Source organism: Colossoma macropomum, unplaced genomic scaffold, assembly GCF_904425465.1.
Source record: "Colossoma macropomum unplaced genomic scaffold, Colossoma_macropomum, whole genome shotgun sequence".
In the NCBI taxonomy this organism is placed as follows: domain Eukaryota; kingdom Metazoa; phylum Chordata; class Actinopteri; order Characiformes; family Serrasalmidae; genus Colossoma; species Colossoma macropomum.
This window is the reverse complement of record NW_023494799.1, coordinates 8650634-8678236: the sequence shown is the minus strand read 5'-3', so window position 1 is coordinate 8678236 and position 27603 is coordinate 8650634. Positions and strand designations below refer to the sequence as shown.

Here is a 27603-nt window from a genome sequence, read left to right as displayed (position 1 = left end):
AATAAATGTATTTTAAAATATATTTGGTTAATATGGCAATATATTCTGAAATACATTCTAGTGTTTGGAATGCATTACAGCATGGACTGCAATGTATTTGACATGCATTTAAAATATATCTATGTATCTATATATAAAACATATAATAAATCTATATATTTTTCCCATATGGGCAGCTATGTGACGTGCTCTTGAGTATATGAAACCGTCTCAGAAACCTCATAAGCAAGTATATTTAAAATTCAGTTTGCACGATGCTAACAGGTCAGTAAGTTTTCATTAACTATAATGTCTTGTCTTGGCTGATGGACTATATTGGGAGTAAGAAGAACATTCTGAAGTGATTTTGGCTGTTACTTTAAGAGGTACTGTGACTGAAAGTAGCTGAATTTCGGGTCCACTTTGGGCTAGTGTATGCAGAGCTGTGTGAATAGGGATTCAGGGCCGTCAGTTATCTCTGCCACTCATCACTCATGTCCAGCTGCTTCTCCTCCACAGAGCCGTGGGCTGTTCTGGGCTGGGCCGTGTAGCTCCCTTTCTGAAAGTCCTCCCTGTCCATAGCCGTATACGGTTCCGGAGGGGCATCACGGTCCCCCATTGGTGAGTGCTGTGGTATCTGATGGCTGGGGGGCGTGGCTGGGGAGCGGATGTGTTCGGGAGAGTGCCGCTCTGATTTGATGCTCAGGTTGAGAGAGGAGTGAGGTGGGGAGGAGGGGGAGGAGCTATGGGAGGGATAAGAGCAGCCAGCGCCTGACGACATCCTGCACACAGAGACAAATAAACAAATAAGTAAACAATCAATACAACATATCCTTAACAGTGATAAGACTGAGGGTACATACAGTATTTACACTGTGCAGTATAACATGCTTATTGGTAATGCAATTAATTCTAACACTACTAATCTAATCAAAGATGTATGTGCAGACTGAGCATGTGCAAAAATGACCTTACTGACTGTGTTGGTTTGGTAGTACTATGTGCTAATTTTAAGGCAAAAATAAAGTCCTTATGCTATTTTGAAACATAGACATACTCCAAAAACATACTGTATTTATTCCTATTGTGCAATTCAAAGATTGTGTAAATAGTACCTCCAGCCACATTCATGTATTCAGTGTATTTTTAAAAATAATTATGAAACATGCCAAAAATGTTAAATCATGGTGAAATTTTAGACTGAATAGTTTCCTCAATCGTTGCATTGAATTGATTAAAGAATCGTAACCAAATCGAGTTATTGTGAGATTAAATGTTTGCACTCCTGGAAGACTAATCAACTTTTTTCCAGTGAAAATGCTCTATTGCAAGAAGTAAGTAAATAATTATTATATATTATGTATATTTTTATTTAATCATTAAACAATATTAATAAAGTTTTACTGGTCATTTTGGATAGAAAATAAAATATATTCGCTATATACTATAAATGTCATGACCCCTGGTTCCTATCACCACCCCTAAAGTTTATAAGTTACATCACACCATAATGAATTACTCTCAATGACTTTGTTTACATCTCTATGACTGAATTATGCAGAATTTTGAAAAGTGGTGGAATTTCCCTTTAAATAAAACAGTGGCCAATTGGTCAGCACAGCTTTGCTCTGCTACAGTCACATATTCTGACCTGCTGCGTATGTCAATGATTTTAGTGCAGAAAGAACAACAGTGAACGTCACACTCTCACCCTGATTGTTGCGGCTCCTGGTGGCTGTGAGGTTGCCAGGTGTTTACTGAGCCGCGCTGAAAACCCATTGTGTACCCCGGGTGGCAGTAATCTGGAAACAGATCAAGTGGATGATTTCAGTACCTAGTATGAATTATTAAGTAACAGTTATGAAAATAATATGCAAGTCATACAGTTATGAGAGGTTTTAAGGTTCAGACGTTCAGCAGAATACAGAAAAAGTGAAAGGCAATTTGAACAGAGTTGCGCATTTACCTGAGGCCCCATAATTCCCTAGGTTGTGTCCAAGCAAGCCGGCCTTCCCCATGGCCACCATGTGGCCTCCAGGATTTATACTCTGATACAGCGCTCTCTGATTACACACAAATAAAAACACATTGTACTGTAGAAGTTCGTGAAGCCAACAGTGATACGATGAACAGTACATATAGTGTTACTCTATGTACTGTTATACTAATAGTGTACACTGTACAGTATAACACTGTTAAGGCTAAAGCAATTAATTCTAACATTACTAATCTAACCAGGCCTCAATGCTTAAAATCATTATATAGGACTAAAAGGAGACCTAAGAGCAGCTACTTCTTAAAATGTCTATTAAGACCTAAAAAACAACATGTTTAGGTTTAAGGCTCAGCTGTTACTGTAGCCCTTACAACAATGCTTATGCTGTAAAAAAAAACAATGATATTTCTGATGTTCAGAATTCTTCAGACAGGAGCTGTTATAACCTACAAATGATCTATTAAAAAGACGTTTCACATATTCCCATAATTCTACATAGGTTTTAATGTGCTTTTAGTTACACCTTTTTTAAATTTAATTTGTGAGCTACCATAGCTACTTAAATTCTAATTAGTTAACCACGTTATATACTTTAGCTAGTCTTTCATCATTTAATTTGTAAGCAACTGTAGTTACTTTAGCTACTTAAATAACACCAGACACTTTAGCTACTCATTTTAATTTGTTAGCTACTCCTTATCTATGTTCGCTATTTTAGCAACTCTTTTTACACTTAATTTGTTCGTTACTTTAGCTACTTAAGTTCCAATTAGATACTTAAGCGGCTCATTTTATATTCAACTTGTTAGCTACTTTAACTACTTTAGCTCCTTAAATTCTAATTAGTCATCTATGTTAGCTACTCTTATTACACTTAATTTGTTAGCTACTACACCTTAAGTTATACTTAACTAACAATGTTAAATACTTTAGCGGCTCCTTTTATATTCAATTTTTTAGCTACTTAAACTACTTTAGCTTCTTAAATTCTAATTACTTACCTGCTTAGCTACTTTAGCTACTCTTTTTATACTTCCTTTGTTGGCTACTTTAGCTACTCTTGTAATACTTAATTTGTTAGTTACTTTAACTACTCCTTTTATATTTAACTTGTTAGCTACTACAGTTACTTAAGTTCGATTTAGTTAACAACGTTAAACCCTTTAGCAGCTCCTTTTATATCCAGTTTGTTAGCTGCTTCAACTACTTTAGCCTCTTGTATTCTAATTAGTTATCTTTGTTATCTACTTTAGCTACTCTTTTAGCAGATTCTTTTATATTCAATTTGTTAGCTACTTTAACTACTTTAGCTCCTAAAATTCTAATTAGTCATCTGTTACCTACTTTAGCTACTCTGTTTACACTTAATTTGTTAGATACTTTAGTTACTCCCTTATATTTAATTTGTTAGATACTTTAGTTACTCCCTTATATTTAATTTGTTAGATACTTTAGTGGTGGCTCAAGTTCTATTTAGTTAACAATGTTAAACCCTTTAACGGCTCCTTTGATATTCAATTTGTTAGTTACTTTAACTACTTTAGCCTCTTAAATTCGAATTAGTTATCTTTGTTAGCTACTTTAGCTACTCTTTTTACACTTAATTTGTTAGCTACTTTAGCTACTCCTTTTATATTTACTTTGTTAAATGCTATAGGTACTTTAGCTCTCATTAGTTAGCAACGTTAGCTACTTTAGCGGTGGCTTTAGCTACTGGTACTTTAGCTGGTGGTACTTAAGCTACTCCTTTTAGCTACTCTTTGTACATTTAATTTAAAATTAAAAGAGAATTGATTACAGCAGTGATGAATGTGTGAATGACAGCATCACAAAGGTACCACATCAAAAAAGTGAACACTCCATATTTCTGATGTGAATAAGTACTTTGGTAGAATTTCTCACAGCATTGCTCAGATTGCTGCGGGCTCCGGTCAGACCCGGGTGTGTCTCCACACGCCGGCCGTCGCTGGCCAGGCCCAGCGGGGGTGGAGTCTTCATCTCCAGAGCTCTGCTCAGGTTGCCGTGGGAGAACATCGGGTAGCCAATGCCTTCACCCGCACGCAGACATATGGGAAGTGAAAACAAGATGTGGGTTAAATTCTCTTTTTCACTCTTATCCCCCTCCATCTCAATCTCACACACTCGCTCTCTGAAAGGAGAAGTATTTTTCACCCAGCTGACCTTTTGCTCAGTATCTACGCACGACATCTGTGAAGTGGTGCCGGCAAGCGTCAATTGCACCCACAGTAATGTCACCCGCACTGACTTGTCAAAATTCTAGTTTCATTTAAAAATTTTGTCAAAACTCTGCAAACTTGTCTGCATTTCAGAGATCAAAGTGGTGTCAAAGGTGGCGCTCGCCACATTCCAAACATAGTACCTGAGCTAGCGCTGAGAACCAAGACCTGAGCACATGTTTGGTTGGCTGGATTCCTGTACATTACTACTAATAGCAGCGGAGGGGTTGATGTGGAGGCTGCTTTAAGATGTCCAGCAGGTGCACTCTTCTGCATAGAAACCACAGCCTGCCTTCAGCCTTCAGCTACTGTTTCACATGTGTTTTGTGTGACTGTATGTGTGTGTGTATGTGTGTGTGTGTGTGTGTGAGAGAGAGAGTGTGAAAGTGTGTGAGAGTGTGTAGGAGGGCATGTATAGGCCTGCTGTTTCATATAGTAGAACTTCCTGTATTTAAACTATTAAAATACTGTATGTTACGCTTGGAATGAGTCCAGATGCCCCACCATCATTATACCGAGTTTATATACGCTTGTCTACATTAGTAACAGTTCCACAGACTTTCGTAATGCTCAGAAGACCATAACATAGAAAAGATAAATCCACAACATGCTGGAATTTATAGTTTCTGCATATGCATTTAACATTCATGTGACAGATACATTATATGGCCAAAAGTTTGTGGACATCTGGCCATCACATCTATATGAGCTAATGCATTAATACGGCCTTTACTGTTTGCACTATGCTTCCTGGTAGGCTGCGTTCTCCTGCCATTTGCCAAAACCAGACCATCAGACTGTCAGAAAACACGTTTCCACTGCTCCAAAGTCCAGCGGCGGCATGCTTTACATCACTCCAGCCGACGCTTGGCAATGCACATAGCGATCTTAGGTTTGTGTGCAGCTGCTCAGTCATGAAAACCAATTTCAAGAAGCCCCTTACACACAGTTAATGTGCTGGTGTTGCTTCTAGAGGCAGTTTGAAACTCTGTAGTGAGTGATGCAATGGAGAATAGGCGATTGGCGATTTTTCCATGCTATGCGCTTCAGCGCTCTATGAGTTTGCATGGTCTACTGCTTCGTGGCTGAGCTGTTGTTGCTCCTAGACTCTTCCGTTTGACAATAATAGCACTTACAGTTGCCTGAGGCAGATCTAGCAGGGCAGAAATTTCAAAAAACTGACTTGTGGCAAAGGTAGCATCCTTTGACAGTGCCAAGTTTAAAGTTCTTCAGTACGACCCATTCTTCTGCCTTTGTTTGTCTATGGAGATTGCATGGCTATGTGCTTGATTTTATGCACCCGTTAGGAATGGGTGTGGCTGAAACACCTGCACTCAATATTATGAGGGGTGTCCACAAACTTTTGGCCATAGATCAACAGAAACAGAATATATATACAAATAACAGAATAAACATAAAGTTAATGATATACAATGACTAAATATGATTATATTTCAATAGAATATACTGCAGTTAATAGGCAGTTTAAACCTGTGACACATAAACTGGCCACAGGCATTTAGAGTATCTACTAAGTATAGGCATACTGATAATAGGCATATAAACATAGAGAATATGCTTTAACCTACTAACATTTACTTTTAGACAGACAGAAACATAGACAGACAGACAGGCAGATAGTCAGATAGGCAGATAGATATATAGACAGACAGATGTGAAGTTGTAACAAATTTCTTAGATGCAGAGCTCCAGCAACAATGCAGTGCAATAACAAATATAAAACTATACTATTAAATAAATATATGCAAATAATGTGAAATATTGAACTGAAACTTGAAACTTATCAAAACATATCGATTTTTCATTTATCACACAGTTTGCAAACCCTGCTCTTTACACTGTTTGAACAGTACATGATGAGCCAATAAAAACTGTCCAAATTACTGTAAATTAAGGTAAAATCTTGCTACATTAATGTACATTAAAGTTGGAATTTTCCTTCTCCTCTAAATTTCCATCCAAATTCAGCTTTTGTTAAAAGGTTATTAAAGGTTCACACAGTACCTGCATGCGGGCCCATGAGTGCAGTGTGCGTGTTGTGGCCGGCGGGGCCGGTAGAGCCAGGTCTGGAGCTGAGCGGTTTGAAGGACGGAGGGCGGTTTGGGGTCAGGCTGGGGTTTGAGGCGCTCGGGTAACCGTTCTCACACCCGACGCCCATCAGCAGCTGAGCCTCAGAGGGAAGGAGAGACGGAGCCTGTAGAGGAACATCAGCCAGAGAAACACTCCTTTATATTCTCTGCCAAGCTCCAGAGACCTTGTCTCTCACCCTCAAGTGTCCTTCCCCTCTCATCTGCAGCGTTTCTGCTCAGTGACTACATTATGTACATTTACCAAGCCTAAAAATTCATTTTCAATGAAAAAAAAACTAAGCTCATAACTAACTGTATGCTTACGCTTATTGTACAATGCTGCACATTTTTAGCATATATATATATTTTATTTCATTTATTTTTTATTGTGAACACTTGATTCTTGTATTGATTTAACATTTTGTGGCTGTTGGAAAAAAAACAAACAAACAAACAAACAAATAAGTATTTTTAAAATGGTAACTTTACAGCAGAGGTCAAAACATTCTTTATCCTTAATGTAAGTTTATCTAAAGCCCATGTGTCAAACACAAGGCCCACAGGCCAATCCTATCCGGCCCGCAAAAGTATTTTAATTTTCTATTAATATTAGCCTGTTTCACAATGCGCTGCACTACAGTCCCCAGCATGCACTGCAAAGTAATGTGCCCTCTGACTGTCCTACACCAACAATAATATATGGGACAGCGGTTAGACTTCAGTTCTACATAACTCTACGCAATTCCACACCTGTCATATGACCACTAGCTGCATTTCAGCTGCAGTTCAACCAGTATAAACACTTAATGTCAGCTCAGCAGCTCAGAAACTGAGCATAAGTTTTAATGAACTTGCAGCAAAGAAAGGATGCCAGGTGTCTAGTTCAAGCAAATAGGTAGGTAAGCAATTTTGGAGCATTTCTGTTGGTTCATTCATCATGAAGGTTTAACACAATGCAAAGGGAACCTGTTGCATTCAAATGATGCTGAAAGATGAAAATACAAACGATGTTCAAATCATGTGCTTCACTTTTTGTCAGTGCATGTGACAACATAATAAACAATTCTGACTAATGAATGATTCAGATTTATACAGGTGCATTATTGTATTCCAGCAATTCAAATACTGTGACGTGGAGTCTGTAACAAGGATTGCCATTTAAAGAAGCTGAATTAAATAGATCAAATGGAGAAGTGCTGTAAGAAAAGTGACACATCATTTAATACAGTCAGTCCTAAGAAGTGATCATTAATTAATGCACTGATGAACTGTCTATCAGAAAGCTAAGGACTTATTTTGCTCATACTGACGTAGTAACGCTGTCGAGCGATGGAGAGGTCCATGCCCTCGTTCATCAGACACTTCTCTGCTCCCGCCTGCATGCCGTCCTCATGATCGATTTCAGCTCCTTCCAGGCCCAGCCCTTTCCTACGCAAGGTCTACGGTCACCAGCGAACAACAGACAGACAAGCAGGCAGACAGAGCAAGAGAGTGAGAGAGAGAGAGACAGAAATAAATAAAGATAAACTACTACGGTTGTTATGGTTGCTCTATTAAACTTGATTAGTAAAAAATAACAATAAACTAATAAAAAAATGAAAAAAAAAATATCAGATGAACCTGCAATGATTAGTTGGCAATTAATAATAGAACCTGCTCTTAAAATACAAAACAAAAACATTCATTTACATGTATAAAGATTTCTTAACAGTGGTGGCGGAACTAGGGGTCCTGATGATTATGATCAAATATAGCCATTTTATTTACTATTCAAAACCACCAGTGCAGCTGTCTTCCGAGTTTCTATATGTAATTTTAATGATTGGAAAATAGTAATTAATCCAATCGTTAAATAATAATTTAATGATTGGATTAATAATAATAAAAAGAAAAATAAGCTTTCTTTTGCGACTATTTTGCCTTATAACACCCTCCATGCATCCCTCCACCATAAATGGAATAAAATAAATTGTTTAAAATATATTTTAGGTCAAAACTTTTTTTACAAAACTACCGTAAAACAATGTCTCAGACATCAGGTGGTGTATTCAAAACCATTAACTTCCTGTGAGGGAGCTTTTAGAGGTGGACGTCTGGTTCCCATCGCCATCACTGTGAACAATTCTGACTCGGTCAGTTTCTCTAGAACGGAGCATTTCACACCAAACCACTCTGAATGACATTGTTGACATGTTAACCATTTAATAATGCAGACATTTTGAAAAATTGGTGGAGTTCCCCTTGAATACTACAAATTATATTATCAACATGACAATTTGAGTAAATGTAGAATCTTTGAAATCTTTGATATACATTCTGCAAGTCTGTGCAAAAGCCTTTGATCGGAAGATAAAACCTACCTGAGAGTCTGAACATGAGCTTCAATGCAAGGAATAAGACTAAAAACCTTATAAAAAAGCTTTAACATGTTCTATTTTTTCCAATTTGCTTAAATTTGAATAGTGACCTAAAACAGTGCAGAATTTTGAATATTTCTTCATCATTTTAATACGTCATAACTTTTTTGGGATGTTTGAGTTTTTGTCCAAGTAATTTTGAGCCATTTTTTTTTCCTCCATTCATCATGAAATTTACACACAATGTAAAGGACAACAGGCCAATTATGTCAAAAATGTATATATATATATATATATATATATATATATATATATATATATATATTTGTATACTTGTTATCTATTTAAGAAGTATTCATAATAATTGGTCACTTTCTAATTGATAACAATGAATAACGATGGCCTACGCTGTAAAAAGTGGAACAGAAGTTCATTTAAAAGTGTTTATGAGGTTTGAACTAAAGTAAAATCTTGAACTGATGTCAAATTTTTCTTTTGTCCATTATTTTACTCAAAGTATTTATTTGAGCTGAATAAAACCACATAAACTGCTTATTACCACATAAAGTATTTTTTTGGTTAAACTGACAAACCATAATTTACAGTGTAACTTGCAGGTGGCACTAACAATTCTATCATCTAGAAATGAAATAAAGTAAACCTTTATAAAGACTTTCATTATTGTTCTATCTATCATAATCAAACTCTGTGCTATACTACACAGGAACCTCTCTTAGCTGAGCATACAGGTCCAGCAGATCCAGTATAAATGGACTCAGAAGGGGAAGGTGTGTACCTCCAGTATGTCGGTGTTGGTGCGGCTCTCGTGCGGCTCGCTGTACTCGGTGTACTTGAGCAGAACTTTGTCCATGTCGGTGCTGGCGTACTGGAACAGACGGTTGGTGCTGTTGAAGATGATGAGGGCGATCTCGCAGTCGCACAGCACACTCAGCTCATAGGCTTTTTTCATCAGGCCGAACTTGCGCTTGGTGAACGTCACCTGGAGAAACCACAGCAGCCGTCAGAGGGGCCCCACAAGAGGATTCAGGAGGCGAAAACACACTCAGCTACTCACTGCTGTAACTCTTTTCACTGTTAGTAAAACCTAACTTATAAAATAACTTATAAAACAAAGCTTCCTAAATTATTTTTGGTTTGGACAAATGAGGCTCCTAACAACTGTGCAAGACCTGGTAGACCAAAACTGTCTGCATCAGATAAACAGGAGAAAATCAAGCTCCACACTTGATTCAGATCTGAAAAGATCCACAGGTATAACTGGGATTATTTGGATTGTGAGAAACAGAAAATGCAACCAACATCTAAGACTGAACTTTGGAAGTGTGGAAAAATATCCCTGCCGATTTCTTGGAAAAAACTGAAAATGAGTCTTCTGAAAAGAATGGAAGCTGAAATAAAGGCAAATAGTGGACATGTCAAATAGTTAAAATGACTGTTTTGACTGGAAATGAAACAAATGAGGCCTACGTTTACATTATGTGGGGGTTCTTTACATTTTAAAAACCATCACTTACACACATTTAACTCCCTCATACATCTCATTTACAAAAAAAAAATTCTTTGCAAGAATCACTCATTGAGTTCTAAGGGCACTAAAGGTGGTTCCTCTATTGCATCACTCCAAATAACCTCTTTTGGCACCTTTATTTTTAAGAGTGTTGTGAAACTTGAAGACGCTTCAAGCTAGTCAATGAATCTAAAGATGGATATCCTCAAGTGTTAGAGCACAAAGAATATCGCAAAACTGCAGTGTGAGTCTGAACGCTTCTTCAGAACGTTTAAGATGATCTTGAATCAGAATCTAGCTGTGGATCAGGAGTCTAATAATTCCACTGAATGATGACGCTCATAGTAATGTTGCTCAAACGTGGAGGAGCCCTTCTCAAATCCAGCTCTGTGGACCCGAAACTCTGTAGTTTCAGATACATCGGATTCAAAATAGCTGAATGTGTCAGAGCAGGGAAAACGTAAAACAATGTGCAGTATAGTGGGTTTCAAGGACCACAGTTGTCAACAATAGCCCTAAAATCAATGCGAATGCTGTTTTTGCCTAATTTGAGCTCTGTCAGTGATTGGGGGTCCTCAGAAACATAACTGACCAATCCAAGCTCTGCCTACATGTGTTCTTTCAAATACGTTGGCAAAAATCTATATAGAAATTATATCACATTAAAAACCGTCATACAGTGTATGATAACATTTCAAATAATACTTATTTTGAAAATGTGACAAGTTACACAAACAAACCAGGTTTTTTAAAATTTTGTCATGTCCAACCTGCTTAGTTTTAATTAGCGTAGCATTTTAAACCTGAAACTCAGCATCATGAAGCAAGTCAAACAAGCACAACTACAGATCCTCATTATATTGAATGGGCTTTTTGTCAATGTTCTGTTTAACTGGCCCAAGCTGGCAACAATTATTTCAAAAGAATGTTTTTTTTGGTTGGAGCATAGGTATCCAGTTAGCTGTATACTTAGTGAGAGTGGAAAACGGCAGGTTGCTGTCTTCACTATGATTTACCCAGCCATCAGCCTCAGCCTCAGACGCTCCGTCTATGAGTCTGTTGTAGCTTTGGCATGCTAGGCTGGGCTCAACTACCGGGATTTTGTTAGTTCCACTCGGACTGGCTATTTGCACATCCTTGTGTACACAATTCCATGCAGTAGATGTATTAGTCCGATGGGAAATGCATTTTTGCAAACAGCTCTGTGAGTTATGACTGAGCCTTTCAGAGCGTGATATAGTTGCTGAACTGCGGCATGCAGTCGTATGCAAAAGTTTGGACACCTGTGGTCAAATTCCATGTTTAGTCGATCTTCTAAGTGAAAATAAGTTAACATAGCCTCTACTGAGTACAAATGTCCACACATTTTAATGCACAAATACTTTTTATTTACTGAGTTTAACATATTTGGGTGAGGGGGGACATAAAATTTGGCCCGTGCAAAAGTTATGACACATTTTGTATTTCATGTGTTTTTATAATATGTTAAACTCCACAAATAAATAAAAATTGTATGCTAAAATGTGCTTATTTTCACCAAGAAAATCAACTTTTTGCATACGACTATAACAAGTTTAAAAGTTATTGTAGAGTGTTTTTTGAAGAATTTAGTAGCTTTTACACTTTTTTCACACATTTGCTGAAGCGCACACCAATTTGTTGTGTACAGGTTTGTTTTGTAGCACTGTTTTAACACACACCTGCCCCTGAACGTCACTATAAAACAGTGGTCTGTCACTAGTTTATTTGCATGGCAGCCAAACGGCCCCTTCCTGTCAAAGTAGGCGGTTCATTGCCATGTTTGGGGAAGAAAAGCAGTAGATTCTCTGACAACAGGCTTCCCAATCACATGCATCGGTCATGTTAAACAACAGGAATGAGTAGTTTGAATAGCAAACTGTACCTGGCGATTTCGCTGGTCAAGAATACGGGAGATCTGTATTTTCTTTCGCCCCATGATGTTCTCTCTTCAGCTCTTCTAGCAAACCGCTCTGTGGAAATAAAAAAAAGTTGAGGTCTAGTTTAGTCAATAATAGTTCCAAAAAACATGCATATTTTTTGTTTTTCAGTTAAACAATAACAATAATATGAGCTGAAAAATACAATGTAACCTCTGTTCTGCACAGCCAAGCCATCCTTAAACATGCAGTAATTCTTGTGTGATACATGACACGAAGTGCCACAACAAATCTGATGGGAAATGCTGTTTTGTCGTGATGCAATTAGTCCCGCTGCCCCCCCGCCCAGCATGAACGGGTGTTTATTTATACCCCTGAGAGGCGGTGGGGGGCTAAAGTTAGTGCAGGCAAACGCCCCCACAGTCTGAGCTGTCCCAGAGTGAGTGTGAGCAGTTCCACTGGGCATGGGTTAAAAATACGCCATCTCCATTTAAAGGTAGACTACAGTAAGCAGGGCTGCAGCCATGGTTAAAATAATAGAGCATCTCAGTGTGGGTAAAGTTCCTGTCCACCCCCTGCTCTCCCATGAGCGAAATGTACACAAACAGTGGGTCTGAAGGGGTACAAGGGTACACATGAGTTTGGACGATGCGGGGCAGATTAGAGTGACAGAAAGCATATCAGGTCCTTTGCATTGGCAACTGTATAATCAAATGGTGTTTAGCTGAAGATGCCATCTCTGATAGTATGAATGCAGTCTAGTAGATTATCCATACATTCAGGAGAATCCATATCTAGACGACTTATTCAAATAAACAATGATGTATTCCCGATCACAGCCACTGAGCTAATATCTCCAAATATAAAGTGACCTCTATATTTATGCTAGAACCACTAGTTCCTCATAGGACGATGTCAATACCATTTTCATTTTCATGTTTTAACACTTTGAAATGTAGCCTTATTCTTCAGTTATTAATACTAAGGCATATTACTTAGCATTAGGGATGTCACTACTGATTATAGAAGTAACAGAAATTTTTTTTATGATTAATCAAGTAATCAGAATTTTTAAGACCGAAACAATAAAAACAGACCAAATTGAACAATAATAAAACTATCCATGAACTTTCAAATATTCCAAAATACTTTATTGGAAAAAGATAAATAATAAAGTCTTAATCAAAAATGAATACATACTTTGTGGCCAAAAAAGCCTGGTAATGGGTTTGCTCACTGGGTGCTCATTGTCAGATGCTATATCGCACTAAAAAGGGGTTCTTCGACTCTTAACAATAGTGGAACCCTTTTAGAAGCCTGCATATAGAACCATTTTTAAAAGTATTCTTTAAAGAAGTCCATATACAACTGGTCTTTTATCATACAGAAAAATTTTGACAATGTAACCAATGACTCAAGTAAAGTCATTAACTAAAGAACCCTTGAAAAAACATTTTAAGAGTGATTTCTAACTGTAAGAGAAAACAGGAGAATATGAGAATTTAGAATATGTTATCAATGCTAACTAATCACTGTCGTTGTCACTGTTGTTCATCAAGGCAGTACGTTTTAATCACTGACTTTTATTAGGTAAATAATAATAATATTCATAACATTTAATAGTAACCTTTATTTACAATATTTTACAAGTGAGTAATTGAGTTTAATTGAGTAACCATGGCAACCCTAAAATATTCAGTGTAAAAAATCTATATTATTACCTTCTCCACGTTTGTCCCATTTTGAAATGTCATAAAACAGATAGTCCTGCTTCTAAAATCTGATTGGCAGAGCTGTGTAAGAAGACATTGTGAAATACTGGACAAAAGCACAGCTATGACCACCTCAACAACAACTGAATTCTGTATTAAAGTGCCAAGTCACCAAAACAATGTCCTGTTAATGGACTGCTATGCTGCTCACATGGTCCATTTTATTTAAACGGAAGGGCTGACGACACGTTTTCTTAAAAATGGAGCTAAAAGATCGCTAACAGGCTAATCGGCTGCTCCATTAATATTCACGGTTAGGCTTTGAATTGAAGTATTAACCGAACAATTCATTGCAAAACCGCAATATAATAGAATATATTACTTGAATATCATACACGCTTCGTGTCTGTGTGTTTAGTTAGAGCTGCCTTAAGTAGTACTGTAGCAAAAGTGCGGGAAAACAAATCTGTGGCACCGTTAGCTTGATGCTAACACAACACAGCAAACTACAGAGAGACACTAGTGGAAATTAGCATTAACGTTGAGGTGGATCTAGTCATAAGGTGAAGTTATAACGAATATTATAATGAATAGTTTTATGAACTGTATTTTTGGTGGAAAAAGTATCAATTTATTGTTAATTATAAATTAATTTGCTTGTTGTAAGTGCCGACATACTTACTTACTTATTTTTTTTTAATCCCAGGCCTTGTGTCCTCACCAGCCCTCCCCCCATCTCTGGGGGCGAACTTTATTTTAATGAGTATAAGTACCTGCTTATAAACACCTCCATTCAATATCTTACAGGATATATATATATATATATATATAATATATATATATATATATATATATATATATATATATATAATATACCAGTATTTATTTATTCAATTCTAGATATTTACTATCCCCCATCCCACCCATACATAGACAGAAGTGAAAACAAAATATCAGAAATGATATCAAAGCATTACACAAAAACACCCACACACACCAGCAAAAGGAACCCAAGAGATAGTATCAATACACAAAGAAGAAGAGAAGAGAGGAGAGAAGACAATTGTCTGTGTGAATCTGTGTGTGTGTGTGTGTGTGTGTGTGTGTAGTTAAGTATGAGCTGGGGTGTTTCACAAGTCAGCGTTGATTTATAAAAGCAATAACCACCTTACACAAGGTTTTAAGAACAAACCACAGTAACACACGGCCTCTCGTAGCTTTAGCATTGTGTTATCTATGTGTCACAAAGTATATAGGATTACTTGCTATTTCACCTGTAACCACTGAGCCAATACTGTCCTTATTTAAACATCTAAATTTACACTATGTTACGTTACAATAGCTCATCTTATATATTCAGTTCAATATCATAAGACCACATCATCAACATCTCCACATCGGCCCCATCTTAAAATGAAGTGAAGTATTGGTTGCCATGTTTCTCTCTGCATGGAGGGCACTGTCCCCAGCGTGTCCACTGATGATGCAAAAGCCTCAGGGAGCTCCACCGCTCCTTTTCCCCCCTCTCATATTAGACATGTTTGACCTCGCCTATTTTTAGACCCTCTAACCCAATGGTGAGCGGATATGGTGCCGAGGTTCTCATGACCCAGCAGTGCCCGCTGCCCTCTCGCCCACTCCTGGCACCCAGACGCATGAGGAATCCAGAGGAATCCAGATTTTGCGCCATTCTTTCCTTATAAAGAAGACGCTGCTCCGAGCCACTTGTGAAGCTTCATCATTCGCACCTTATAACTTCACAGGTGACTGGGTCTCAGCCATGGACAGTTGTTGTGTACAGATATGAATAGAAATGCAGGGAAGTGGTCTTTATCAAGAGATCTCTATCGCAAACCTTCACGTCTGTCTCTAAGTTTAAACTCTAAGGTTCCTCTTACTCACCAGCGAAGCCGCAAAGCTGAATCCATAAGCAAGGCTGCATATCGAATCAAGCACAGACAACATATTACATGAATATGTATACATTTATGACAACCTGCCTCAAAGTATTGGAGCTGTACGTTTGTGACATTAAACTTGAGTACATTTGACGTGTTTTGCAGACTTGCACTCTCAGATGGTTCTTCAAGGGTTGTTTAGTAAAGAAAATGTTTCTATATAAAACACTCAAAGAACCCTTTGCATGAATTGCATTTTATTGTTATATTATATTGTTACAGGGTTGACATTGTAACAATAGAAGAACCGTTTGGTGCTATATGCATGATTAAAGGGTTCTTTGCATCGTGCAATGGTTCTTCAGATTGATGGAGAATGTGTTGTACATGGTTCTCTATAGAACCTTTTTGAAAAAGGGTTCTGCTATTGTTACGATGTCAAACTTGTATCAATAGAAGAACCCTTTTGGGTGTTATACAGAACCCTTTTCAAAGAAGGCTCTATATAGAACCATCTCCATCAATATGAAGAACCAAGCAAAGAACTCTTTAGACAGAAACATTTTCTTTACTAAAGAACCCTTGAAGAACCATCATTTTTAAGAGTGTTCCATTGTAGGTTTGCATAATATACTTCAGATAGAACTTGCACAGCCAGTGATAAATTAGATGTGTAAGCATTCCATTAACTTCTTCTATAAGTACATTCAATAAGGTTAATATTATATATGCCATATTGTATTGGAACCATCAATTTATGTTCTCAGCAGAGAAAATCTGTGAGCTTGTTGCTCTTTTTAATTACCGTTAAAGGAGAATTCCACGAATTTTTTAAAATGTCAACATAATTACACGGATAAGATGTAAGCAAAGTCATTCAGAGTGGTCTGGTGTGAAAACTTACAGAGTCAGAATTATTCACAGTGGTGGTGATAGGAACCAGACATCCGAAGTGTTTTAAAGCACAAATGCACCACCTGAAACACTGTTTCACCATTGTTTTGGGAAAGTTTTTGTCTTAAAACACATTTTTAAAATACATTAATGGATGAGAGGTGTGTGCAAGGTGTTTTAAGGCAAAATAATCTCCTAGGAAAAATTGGCTTCTTTTTTCATCATCAACATTACATATTAAAAATGGCACGTGTAGGTTGACTGGTGGTATTGGATAGTAAATAAAATGGCTATATTTGCATTGTAGACTTCGGGCCTCATTCATCAACCGTTCTCAAGAAGAAATTTCTTCTTAAAACCCACTTACGAAGATTCTGACATTCACCAGTGCTTTCAGAATCTACACTAAGAGCACAAAGGTGAGAACAATTCTACACACAAAACCAGGCAACAACACAAGACATAACTGGCTTAAGAACACATCATGAATCTGATGTAGACTTTTTCTTAGGACTTTTCTCAAGAACAAATTTAAGAAAAACTTAGGAAGATATTAGCAAATGAGGCCCACCGTGACCCCTAGTTCCTATCACCACCACTTAAAAGAAATCAGTGCTGGTAAGCTTCTTAACAATGAACGCTTTTATATTGAACCACTCTTTGAGCTCTTTGTGCTCTTTGTTTACACCTCAGTGACTATGCTGAAATTTGGAAAAATTGGTGGAATTTAATTAACTCAAATTAACTTAAACTCTTAATTAACTTAAATTTTAATTAACCTCCTTTAGGCTAAAGAGCACCAAATTACTAAAGTCAAAATCTTTATTTGGATAAAGAAATAAAATATTTACTGAAATATTATGAGAGCTTTTCTCAATGGCATGAGTAGAACAGCTATTCGGCGATGCTAAAATTATAATTATGCCCCACATCTCTGACGCTGTCTGAGACAGTCAGGCTTCACTTCAAGTTAAAACGTAGAGCAGGAACAGAAACAATGATTTGCATTTTGTATTTACAGTTCTGACTAATTAAACTTCATTAAAAATGTGTGAATTAGCTTTGAGCCGATACATAATATCATCAAATACCATCATAAATCAAACAGGTTCCGATATTACGTAAATGATCATTCTTTCCGTCTTGTTCTCCTGCCATGTAATTTTTTTATTGCTTCGCCTTTTTCATTCATTCCATTTGTACAAACATTTTAGAAGTGTACAGTAGAATGACTGCACTCAATCGTAACCTGTACAAACAGAACATTAATTACTGTATATATATATATATATATATACCTCGCTGCTGTCGGAACAAAACCTTGTATCTCCAAAATGGTAACTTTACAGGAGAAGGAAAAAACATACTTTACTTCTAATGTAAGTCAATGGAACCAGACTTCTTTCCAAATAATTTTGGGCCATTTCTTTTGGTCCATTCATCATCAGATTTACAGACAATGTAAAGAGCAACAGGTATTTTCAAATTATGTCAAAAACTGAAAAACGACAAAACAAAAATGGAGATATATATATGCTTTAAAATTAACTTATATATATATATATACTTTAAAATTCTCTCGGAAAGATTATAACATAGATTTTTTGGCCAAAAAATGCTGGGAATACAAAACTCCAAGTAACTCCAGTACATTAGATCTGAACGTCGGTAGTGAGTAAAATAGACAAGCTTGTCCAGAAGACAGGAACTAACGCGGCAGTTTGGTTGATATTTTTGGTTTCCAATTAAACAAATGTGGAGAACCACTGACTATTAAGAGTTTTACATTTGCAAATCATAGTTTATTATTAATATACATTATAAAGTAATATTAGAAGCTAGTCCAGTTAGTAATTATATGGTAAATATAATACTCGCGCCACCTACAAGGTAAGGCCCTAAACCGCCCACACGGGGTACTGAATTTGGACCAATATTACAATTACAATTCTGCAGACTATAATCGTTCAATCATTATTATTGCTTAGTGAAAACCTACAGTACGAGGAGGTTCTTTACGCTTTAAAGAGTACATCTCATTCACACAAATTCACAAAAATTGGTTCTTTAAAGAATCATCCACTGGAAGGTTCTTCAGTGAAACTGTGGTTCTTCTATGGCACTGCTCTAGAGAACCCTTCTTAGAGCCTTCAGTTTTACGAGTTTGAGACCATGCTCGGAGACGGTATCGTACACTCATGCAACTATTGCGCGTTTTTGCTTTCCCTCAGCTCCAGCCTTTACCAGCTCAGCTTCCTATGAGGCCAGGCAGTGGAAAAGACGACACAACGGTGCCACAGCTCTCCGCCACTCTCTCCCACATGGGCCAGAGCAGACTAATTGCTGGGACCCTCATAGGACCAACAGTGCCTCCGCACCAACAACAAACAGTTTCATCATGGACAGTCGAAGCCACTGCAGTTCAAAAAGTAAGCAAGGTCACAAATCTTACGAGAACCTTAGTAAAATTACAGCAACTATATCATCACCGTCGGAACAAAACCTCATCTCTCCAAAAAGGTAACTTTACAGAAGGAGAGGGAAGAAACTTGCCAAACTGAACTCATATTAATGGGGAAAGATTTTTTTCCACGTAATTTTGGATCATTTCCAGGGCTCCTATTATCAGGAAGTATTTAAAATTATGGAAATTTCGCTCGAATATCGTTACTCACCTAGAATACAGTTTAGAAAGTGTCAGGATGACAACAAGTTTGGCTTCACACGGATGTGTAGATATTCTTGAATATGTCTCAAACAGTTTGCGCTAATAGTTGAACATGACTGGTTTGACTTGCGCAATATTTTAGACAGCACTGGTGCAATGCACACAGCACAGAAAATATTAATCCAGGTAATTCGTTTACCTCTGTGATTTGAAATCAACTCACCACAGAAGCCAATTTCAGGTATTAACTGTCGGACCCTCAAGGCTGCTCCTTGGAGACGAGACGGGTGAGATGAGAAACTAAACTAGGCCAAAAATAGCAAGAAAGGCTCCAATTTGCATACGAAAGGCATACATCCACATCCACAAGGCCTGTGCAAAGTCATGAGAAATTCTGAGACAGTCTGTATAAGAGCCAGAGCGTTTCCACGATAACACAATAAGTTCCTGAAGACGTTCATGAAGAACCATGGAGTACTACATCATTTTGGGGTCAATGTACATGGGGTCAAGGCCTGCACTGTTGCCCTAAACAGCTTATACACCTAGTATAATAGCTAACATGGCTTTAATAATGCGTATTCTTGGTGCGTCTCATACAGATTTCCTCAACACACTTATTTCTACACATCAAGGGTAATTCTCCAGCATCTCTTTGAGATCTGTTCTCTACAGCAGATGGAACAATGATAAAAAGACAAAGGCACTAAAGCAGCTGCGCCTAAAGGAAGAAGTGATATCAGCACCTCGATATGGGCACTGGGTATTTCTATTTCTAAGTGATAAACATGTACTATAATAAGTGCTAACAATAGAAATATCAGCGCAAGTGACTGCAGGTCTATCAGGCGTGAGTGGAAATGTTACAGTAGATATTTAGATAATAAGGTTACCCTAGTTTTACATCCTGGTAAGCCAGTGTTGCACCACAAAAGACAACGTGTGAACAATAGAACACTGCTTTAATTGTCATCAAAGCTGCTTGCATGTTGTAACATTTATGATCGCCCACTAAAACTCTGAACAGATGAGTAAAAGCGGAGTCTTAACAAAAATATAATACTTTGTCATATTACTTTTGGCCTACCTTAAGATAATCAGGCATGCATATTTACCGCCTAAGTGGTCTGACCTACAGGTCACCACTGACTTTTATCTGCAACAAAGTTTAGAGGTTTAATTACATATTATTATATGTAAATTATGCTGTACTTCCAGGTAATAGTAATGTTATAAACTGTTGCCTTTGCATCAGCATGAACACTATCAGCAAGGCAAATCTCGAGCTGGTAGGTTTGGAATGTCGTCTGGCAAAGCCATGAAAGGCACGGTTCACCACAAAATCAAATTTACACATTTTCTCCCTTAACTTGATAAAGTTGGCCCGGACATCTTTGCTGAATGAAGTTTGTACCTTTAGTCCTGCACTAAGGCTAATGTAGCTAAAAACGTAATGGAAGTCTAAGTCACTGAAAATCCTAATGTGCTTTTCCTTACATTAGCCTTGTAGTTTCAGTGCAAAACTGAATAAGCAAACATTTCTAGGCTGACTGACCACACTTAGGAGGAAAAATGTGTTAATTTCATTTTTGGGTGAGCCATTCCTTTGAGCCTTAATAACTTAATGTCTTTTTCTTAAAGGAGCAACGACAAAATTTCTTTCTCGATTTCTGTGGTTGAGATGTAAACCGAGTCATTCAGAGTGGTTTGATGTGAAATGGTTCACTGCACTGAAACTTACCAACTCTGATTCTTTACAGTGGTGCTGATAGGAACCAGGGGTCACAATGTCTACAACACAAATATAGCCATTTTATTTACCACTCAAAACCACCAGTGAAACTACACGTGAGTTCTGAGTTTTGTATGTAATGTGGAAAACTTGGGGGGCTATTTTACCTTAGAATGCCATGAAAGGACCTCTGTGCCACAATCAATCAATCAATCAATCAATAAATAAATAAATAAATAAATACATTTTAGAAAGCTTATCTCTACACTACTCTGAAATAATGTCTCAAACATCAGGCAGCGTATTCATATCATTTCATTCAATACATTTCTGTGCTGGAGCTTTTCAAGGCATTAAACTCTTCAGACGTCTGGTTCCTATCACCACCACGGTGAACAGTTCTGACAAAGAAGTTTCTCTTGGATGAAGCATTTCACATTAAACCACTCTGAATGCCTCTGTTTACATCTTCACCATTTAGGTATGTTGAAGTTTTGAAAAATTGCCCTTTATTTAATGGTTAAATAAATGCCTTTAAAGTCTCTTAAAGGGGAACTCCACCGATTTTTCAAAATTTCTGTACGATTAAATGGTTAACATGTCAATGTTCATTCAGAGTGGTTTGGTGTGAAATGCTCTGTTCTAGAGAAACTTACCGAGTCAGAACTGTTCACGGTGGTGGTGACAGGAACCAGGCATCCACCTCTCAAAGCTCCCTCACGGAAAGTTATTATACGAAATAATTATGAATACACTTCCTGATGTCTGAGACACTGATTTTACGGTAGTTGTGTGACAAATATTTGGTCTAAAATGTATTTTAATCCGTTCATGGCGGAGGGATACATGAAGGATGTTCTAAGGCAAAATAACCCCCGAAGAAAACTTAGTTTTTCAAATTGACCATTAACATCATCAACATTACATATAGAAAATCAGAAGACAGCTTCACTGGTGGTTTTGGATAGTAAATAAAATGGTTATATTTGCATTGTAGACACTGAGACCTCTGGTTCCTACAACCACCACTGTAAAGAAAACCTTTGTTGATAAGTTTCTATACTGATTAATTATTTCATATCAAATCACTCTCAATGACTGTGTTCACATCTTAACCACAGAATTATGGAGAAATGTTTAAAAATCGGTGGAATTCCCCTTTAAGACTAGTTCCAGCTAAGACGTCACAAAAACAATACCAACGAAGTCTGAGTGTTTTATGCAGATTAAGCCGCGTCCTTTTGAGGAACAGACTATAGATTATGTGTGCAGGTCATTTACATTAACTTACACACGGAGTCAAAAGAAAAACGCACAGTTGCCATAGTAACTTTAGCACGTCAACGAGATGGTGACGGTAACTTTTAACGAGCTGCAACTTTTACTCCCGTTTTCAGGCTAACCTGTGAAATCCTGGTGATAAAGTGTGAACTCTCACCTGATCCTGCAGTATAAGTAAAGGTCACTCTCTGAACTCCTCCTTCAGCTTCGTGCGTTAATAATCGCCGCGCTTCTCACTCCATCTCCAGCTCTTCATCCAGCAGCATCAGCTTATGTAGAAATTACCATAGCCCCGCCCACCGGTCGTGCCATTGGCTAAACAGCCCGCCACTCTGCCGCCTGCTCGCTCCACATTGGCGGCCCACTTCCACCCTTCCACCCAATCAATGACGCCAGGCTACACTGGCGCTGCAGTTGTTTAGCTCGTTTTAAAGACATAGAGCTGTAATTTATAAAATGCTTGGCGATTCTTATTATCTAGGTCGTGTTAAGACGGCATAAAAGAGGTTTAAACCATGAAGCAGGCGATCAAATACTGAACCACACGACTAAAAATTGAGCCTAAACCAACATGTCTTACATTCAATCCACAGGTGGTAATGGATGTAGATGCTGGGTAGGCCTTAGTTTGATTCAATAGAACTGCCTGCACTTTGTAGTTCTACAATTACAGACTGTAGACCATCTGTTTCTCTGCATTTTTTAGCCCCCTTTCACCCTTTTCTTCAATGGTCAGGACCCCCTCAGGACCACCACAGAGCAGGTATTATTTGTATGGTGGATCATTCTCAGCACTGCGGTTACACTGACGTGGCAGTAGCTTGTGTTGTGTTGGTACAAGGAGATCAGACGCAGCAGTGCTGCTGGAGTTTTTAAACACCCCAGTGTCATTACTGGACTGAAAATAGTCCACCAACCAAAAATATCCAGCCAACAGCATCCTGTGGGCAGCATCCTGTGACCACTGGTGAAAGACTAGAGGATGATTAACACAAACTCTGCTGCATCAGATGAGCTACTGTCTCTGACTTTACTTAGACAAGGTGCATAAACAAGGTAGACGTGTCTAGTAGAGTGGACAGTGAGTGGACACAGTGTTTAAAAACTCCAGCAGCACGTTGGTGTCACTCAAATGCTGAGAATGATCCACCACCCAAATAGTACCTGCTCTATGGTGGTCCAGTGGGGGTCCCAACAATTGAAGAACAGGGTGAAAGGGGGCTAACAAAGTATGCAGAGAAACAAATAAAATGGACAATGAATGTAGAAACAAGTAGGCAGTTTTAATGTCATTGCTGATCGGTGTATATATATATATATATATATATATATATATATATATGTATATATATATATATATATGAATATATATATATATATATATATATATATATATATATATATATCTGGAAGGTTTACTGGACAAGAGTCCGAAATTTTTCAACGCGACAAGCATTGAAAATATGCTCACCAAAGTATTTTACAAATAGACTGTGGGAAAACAGTGATGTCATTAGCTGATAGGGCATATATAGATACAGTTATTTTAAGGCCTCAAATGCTACTGCTGTAATATTGTTAATGACAAGCTAACTTGTCCTGATCTTCATGCTCAGTAAAATGAGACTGAGACTGAAAACTTAAACAACAAAACAATTTTCAAAACGTATTTTTGTGGCTGCTAAAAAAAAACAATTATCTCCAAAATGATGACTTTACAGGAGAAAGCAAAAACACTCTTTACTTTAAATGCAAGTCAATGTAATACATTTTTCTTAATTTCAGCCCATTTCTATCAGTCCATTCATTTTGACACAGTGTAAAGAACAGCTGTTGTGCTAAAATATTGGAAAAATAAAAACAGAAAAAACTGGAGATGGTGATAATGGAGGGTAGTGTAATTCTGAAGTTTTGTCATACATTTGTCTTCTCATCTCATCTTTAATGCAATATAGGAAGGAAAACTGAAATAAACTAGGGTTTTATTGTGTTTTATCTTCGGTGGTTGTGCCTGTGGTGCAGCGTTATATGTGTTTTAATGATTAAATTTATTCAGTCATTCATTCACTGCCACAGTCGTTGATAGGCATCATATATAAGAAAGGTGAGAAAGATAATGCACGTTTAGCTTCTCTCTCTCTCTCTCTCTATCTCTCTCTCTCATGCACACAGTAGTGAGGTTTCTCTCTAGGGGGACGGGGCTGCATGTCATCTGATGCAAGAACGAGCAACCTCGCGTCAGACTGCTAAACAGTCCCCGAACAGCAGGCCACATTCAGGCCTGCGCTGCACACATCTGGATTCCCTCAAATCCAGCCGAAAATTAACACCAAAGTATCTGTAAACAGGCAAATTAGGACACAATGGAGCTCCAAGAAAGCAAGAAAGTACTGCAAGAAGAGTGAATCACTAAACCTGTGTAATAACTAGTGTCAATAAAGCACTTGTGCGCTATCTTGTATTGTATCTACTACAAAATCACTAGGGCCACTAAAAAGAACACCTATAAGTCACATATACATTGCAGTGCATAAGTAATTAAACAGTGATGAAACATTTATTTCCTGTACTCATAACACATTGAGTTTAAAATAAAGCAATGGCTTTGAGTTTAAAGTGAAGAATACTGGCACTTCTTTCCTTCAGGCTTGTCTTCAGCAAGTGAAATGCTGCTCTGGAGTTCAGGTCAGACAATTTACTTCACCAGTCAAGAACATTCCACTTTTTGGCCCTGAAGTTGCTTTAGTATGTTTCAGGGCATGGGCCTATTGAAAAGCAGTGTACCATTACTGAGCTAGGTTGGTTTGGAGAGGTTAGGAAATCTCTCCACATGTCAGAATTCTTTTTATCTCCACATTTTCCTCTTTCTATCACTCTGATGCAGATTAAGCTCCATCTCAACTTTCCATAAAGTCTGTCCAGACCTTGGGCCAGAAATAAATGACATGGAGCATCTAAAAACCACAGGGGGCCACTACACACAGCTGAAGAAAATACAAATCTATGAATGTATGTCCAAAGGGGCCACACATCCAGGAGAGACTCAAGAGGTGAGCCACATTTGCCACAAATCTCCAAAGGTCCACCCATTTTGGAAATCTGTTCATTTATCTTTCCACAACATACAGCACATCCCTAAAATGCAGCCAGTTCAATATAATACATGCAAACCCTAGTATGTCAATCGATGTAGCTTTTAACACATGCTACATGCACGCACAAAATTCCATTTCACTTCGATTGTTTTTGTCGCCTGCCTCTGTAGAAGCATGTTTAAAACAGTGGCAAATAGTGGTCAGTAGAGAGCTAGGCCTTCCATTCAGGAATTGAAGGTGAAAATTCTGTCAACAACTTAGGGAAAAAACCTCTATGATAATGCTAATATATGCTAGCACCCCTATGGGATTCTAGTAATATGTTAGCACTAAGCTAAAGATGAGGCATGTTAAGATTTCATGGCTATTTTACATTAAACAGGGTTATCTGAAGCTTGTTATGTACATTCCATGTTTTATTTAAAGCTTTTAACAGATTTTAACAAATATTTTACTTTGTCACACTTTTACAATGAAGTAAAGAGCCCTGGCTCAGAGCTGCTGCTGTTTTCCATTTCTAACAACTGACTGAAACTCATTGGTCAGGCTACCAACTGTATTTCCAGTTAGTCACATATTTAGAACTTCCAGAAGGTTTAGAGCGATGTTTATTCTCAGAAAAACTGGTCCCACTCACTGGAAATGAGTCCTGATCAGTGATGATCAGTCCCTAGCGATGTTAATGGTTAATCTGACCCATTAGGCCTTCAGTTCAGCTCCTAAAGTCCTAACCAATGAGAGAGCTCGCTTGGCTGTATCTACCTAGATACCACAGAGGAAGAAATCCTAACTGAGATTTTACAGTGGGTTTTTAAAAATTAACCCTTTTGCTTCCAACCAAATTTTGACAAAGATGTACCAGTATTACTAAAGTACTTGCAGAGTTTAAGTACAACAACTACAATGATTCGATTAAATAAAAATAAACTAAGTTGCTTTTTTCTTATTTACAGCAATCATGACGCCTTCTCTGAGGTCACTGTTCTATTAAATGACCCCCTGATGCTGGGCTTGTCTTTGTCCCAGAACAGGTGCATGATGACGCAATCAAAAAGTTGAAAGACATTTTAGAGGTGTAAAAAAAAGTTGTTACCCCTTGATAGCAGGTTACAAGAAAACAATAAGATTTCACTTGCAAATGCTACATCTGGAATTAACCATAGACTTAATTAATGCTCTTGTGCTTAAACTTATAATTTTTCCAACAATGGATTGATCAGGCAGTTGTCCAGATACTTATGGTCCACTAAAATAGGTGATTATGTATAAAAAGGCTTGTGATTTCTATATGCTTCACTAGTAGAATTTTACCTAATAATTAGTTAATTTGTTCAATTAATAATGGTCTACTGAAATAGGAGGTCTATAGTCTTATTCAAAAGTTTGGACACCCCTGGTTGAATTGTTTTGTGCATTTTCTAATCACATCCTCTGCAGGAAACATGCGTCTGCAAAATTTATTGTACAACTTCTACTTAACTGTAGAAACTGGTAAATTTCACAGATCTGGAAAAAAAAAGAATTTGTATTTTTAAAAATCTCATATGTTAAATTCAGCAAATTAATAGGATTTGTGCACAAATGTGCCATATTTATATTTTTATATTTCCCTGTAGATGATATGTGTGTATAAAAAGGACTGTGATGCCATGTTTCTTCACGGGTCACCCAATACAGGTAAAAATATACTCGGATGCAGCTGATATTCTGCACTTTAACCTCACAGCCATAGCTTCACAAGTCCAATGTGGTGGACCAAAGACAAAGCAACAAAAAAGTGCCATTGTCCAATTACTTATGCACTGCTTACTATAATCTGCAATCTCTCTGAGCCCAAGAGTGCTCATGATTGTGGGCTGCCTTTTTGTAACTGTTTATTTATCACTACACAAAGAAAATACAGTTACTCAAGGCCTCGTGTTGAGTGAAGGAACCTTTGGAAAGCGTACATTAGACCGCTTTTTTTTCTTTTCCTGAAACTTCTCACTTCTGCTTTTGACAACATCAGTGGCTTCGATTTTTTTAGCATGTGGTAGGCCCTGTTGAATTCAGAAATAGCCTCCCTGGTCACTGTGCATGTGTTCGAGCGATTCTTCGCTGTGTGTACTTTTTTTTAGTAATCAGGTCTATCTCGCCTCGAACAGTGCAAACGCAGATCTTGAGTTCCCACCACCAAGTCAAAGCATTAAAACCCACCTGCTGCCTGATTCTGCAAGCTAACGGTACTGGTAATAATGA

General features: G+C 37.7%; 1 protein-coding gene across 2 annotated transcripts; it reads right to left on the bottom strand.

Moving 5' to 3' along the window:
* mef2b (myocyte enhancer factor 2b) lies at nucleotides 1-22531 on the bottom strand. Of its 2 annotated transcripts, none has more exons than XM_036587389.1 (9): nucleotides 12299-12412; nucleotides 12091-12178; nucleotides 9456-9659; nucleotides 7613-7741; nucleotides 6238-6427; nucleotides 3878-4023; nucleotides 1946-2042; nucleotides 1691-1781; nucleotides 1-761 (listed from the first exon to the last, which is right to left on the bottom strand). In XM_036587389.1, the coding sequence occupies exons 2-9, from the start codon at nucleotides 12142-12144 to the stop codon at nucleotides 452-454; spliced, it is 1221 nt and encodes a 406-aa protein (XP_036443282.1). In that variant the 5' UTR covers nucleotides 12145-12178; nucleotides 12299-12412; the 3' UTR covers nucleotides 1-451. The 2 variants fall into 2 exon arrangements, with proteins under 2 accessions (XP_036443282.1, XP_036443281.1); XM_036587388.1 differs by lacking the exon at nucleotides 12299-12412 and adding an exon at nucleotides 22428-22531 and having other exon boundaries at nucleotides 8-761.
* Nucleotides 22532-27603: the final 5072 nt, after the last annotated feature.

Bases quoted from the DNA above. Each gene is read 5' to 3' on its own strand.
- mef2b (XM_036587388.1), bottom strand. From the start codon at position 12,144: ATGGGGCGAAAGAAAATACAGATCTCCCGTATTCTTGACCAGCGAAAT. The intron at 6,428-7,612 runs GTCAGTATGAGC...GTTCCTCTACAG, and splicing joins TCGCTCGACAGCGTTACTAC to GCTCCGTCTCTCCTTCCCTC. The intron at 2,043-3,877 runs GTGAGAAATTCT...GTGTGTAATCAG, and splicing joins GCAGCAATCTGAGCAATGCT to AGAGCGCTGTATCAGAGTAT.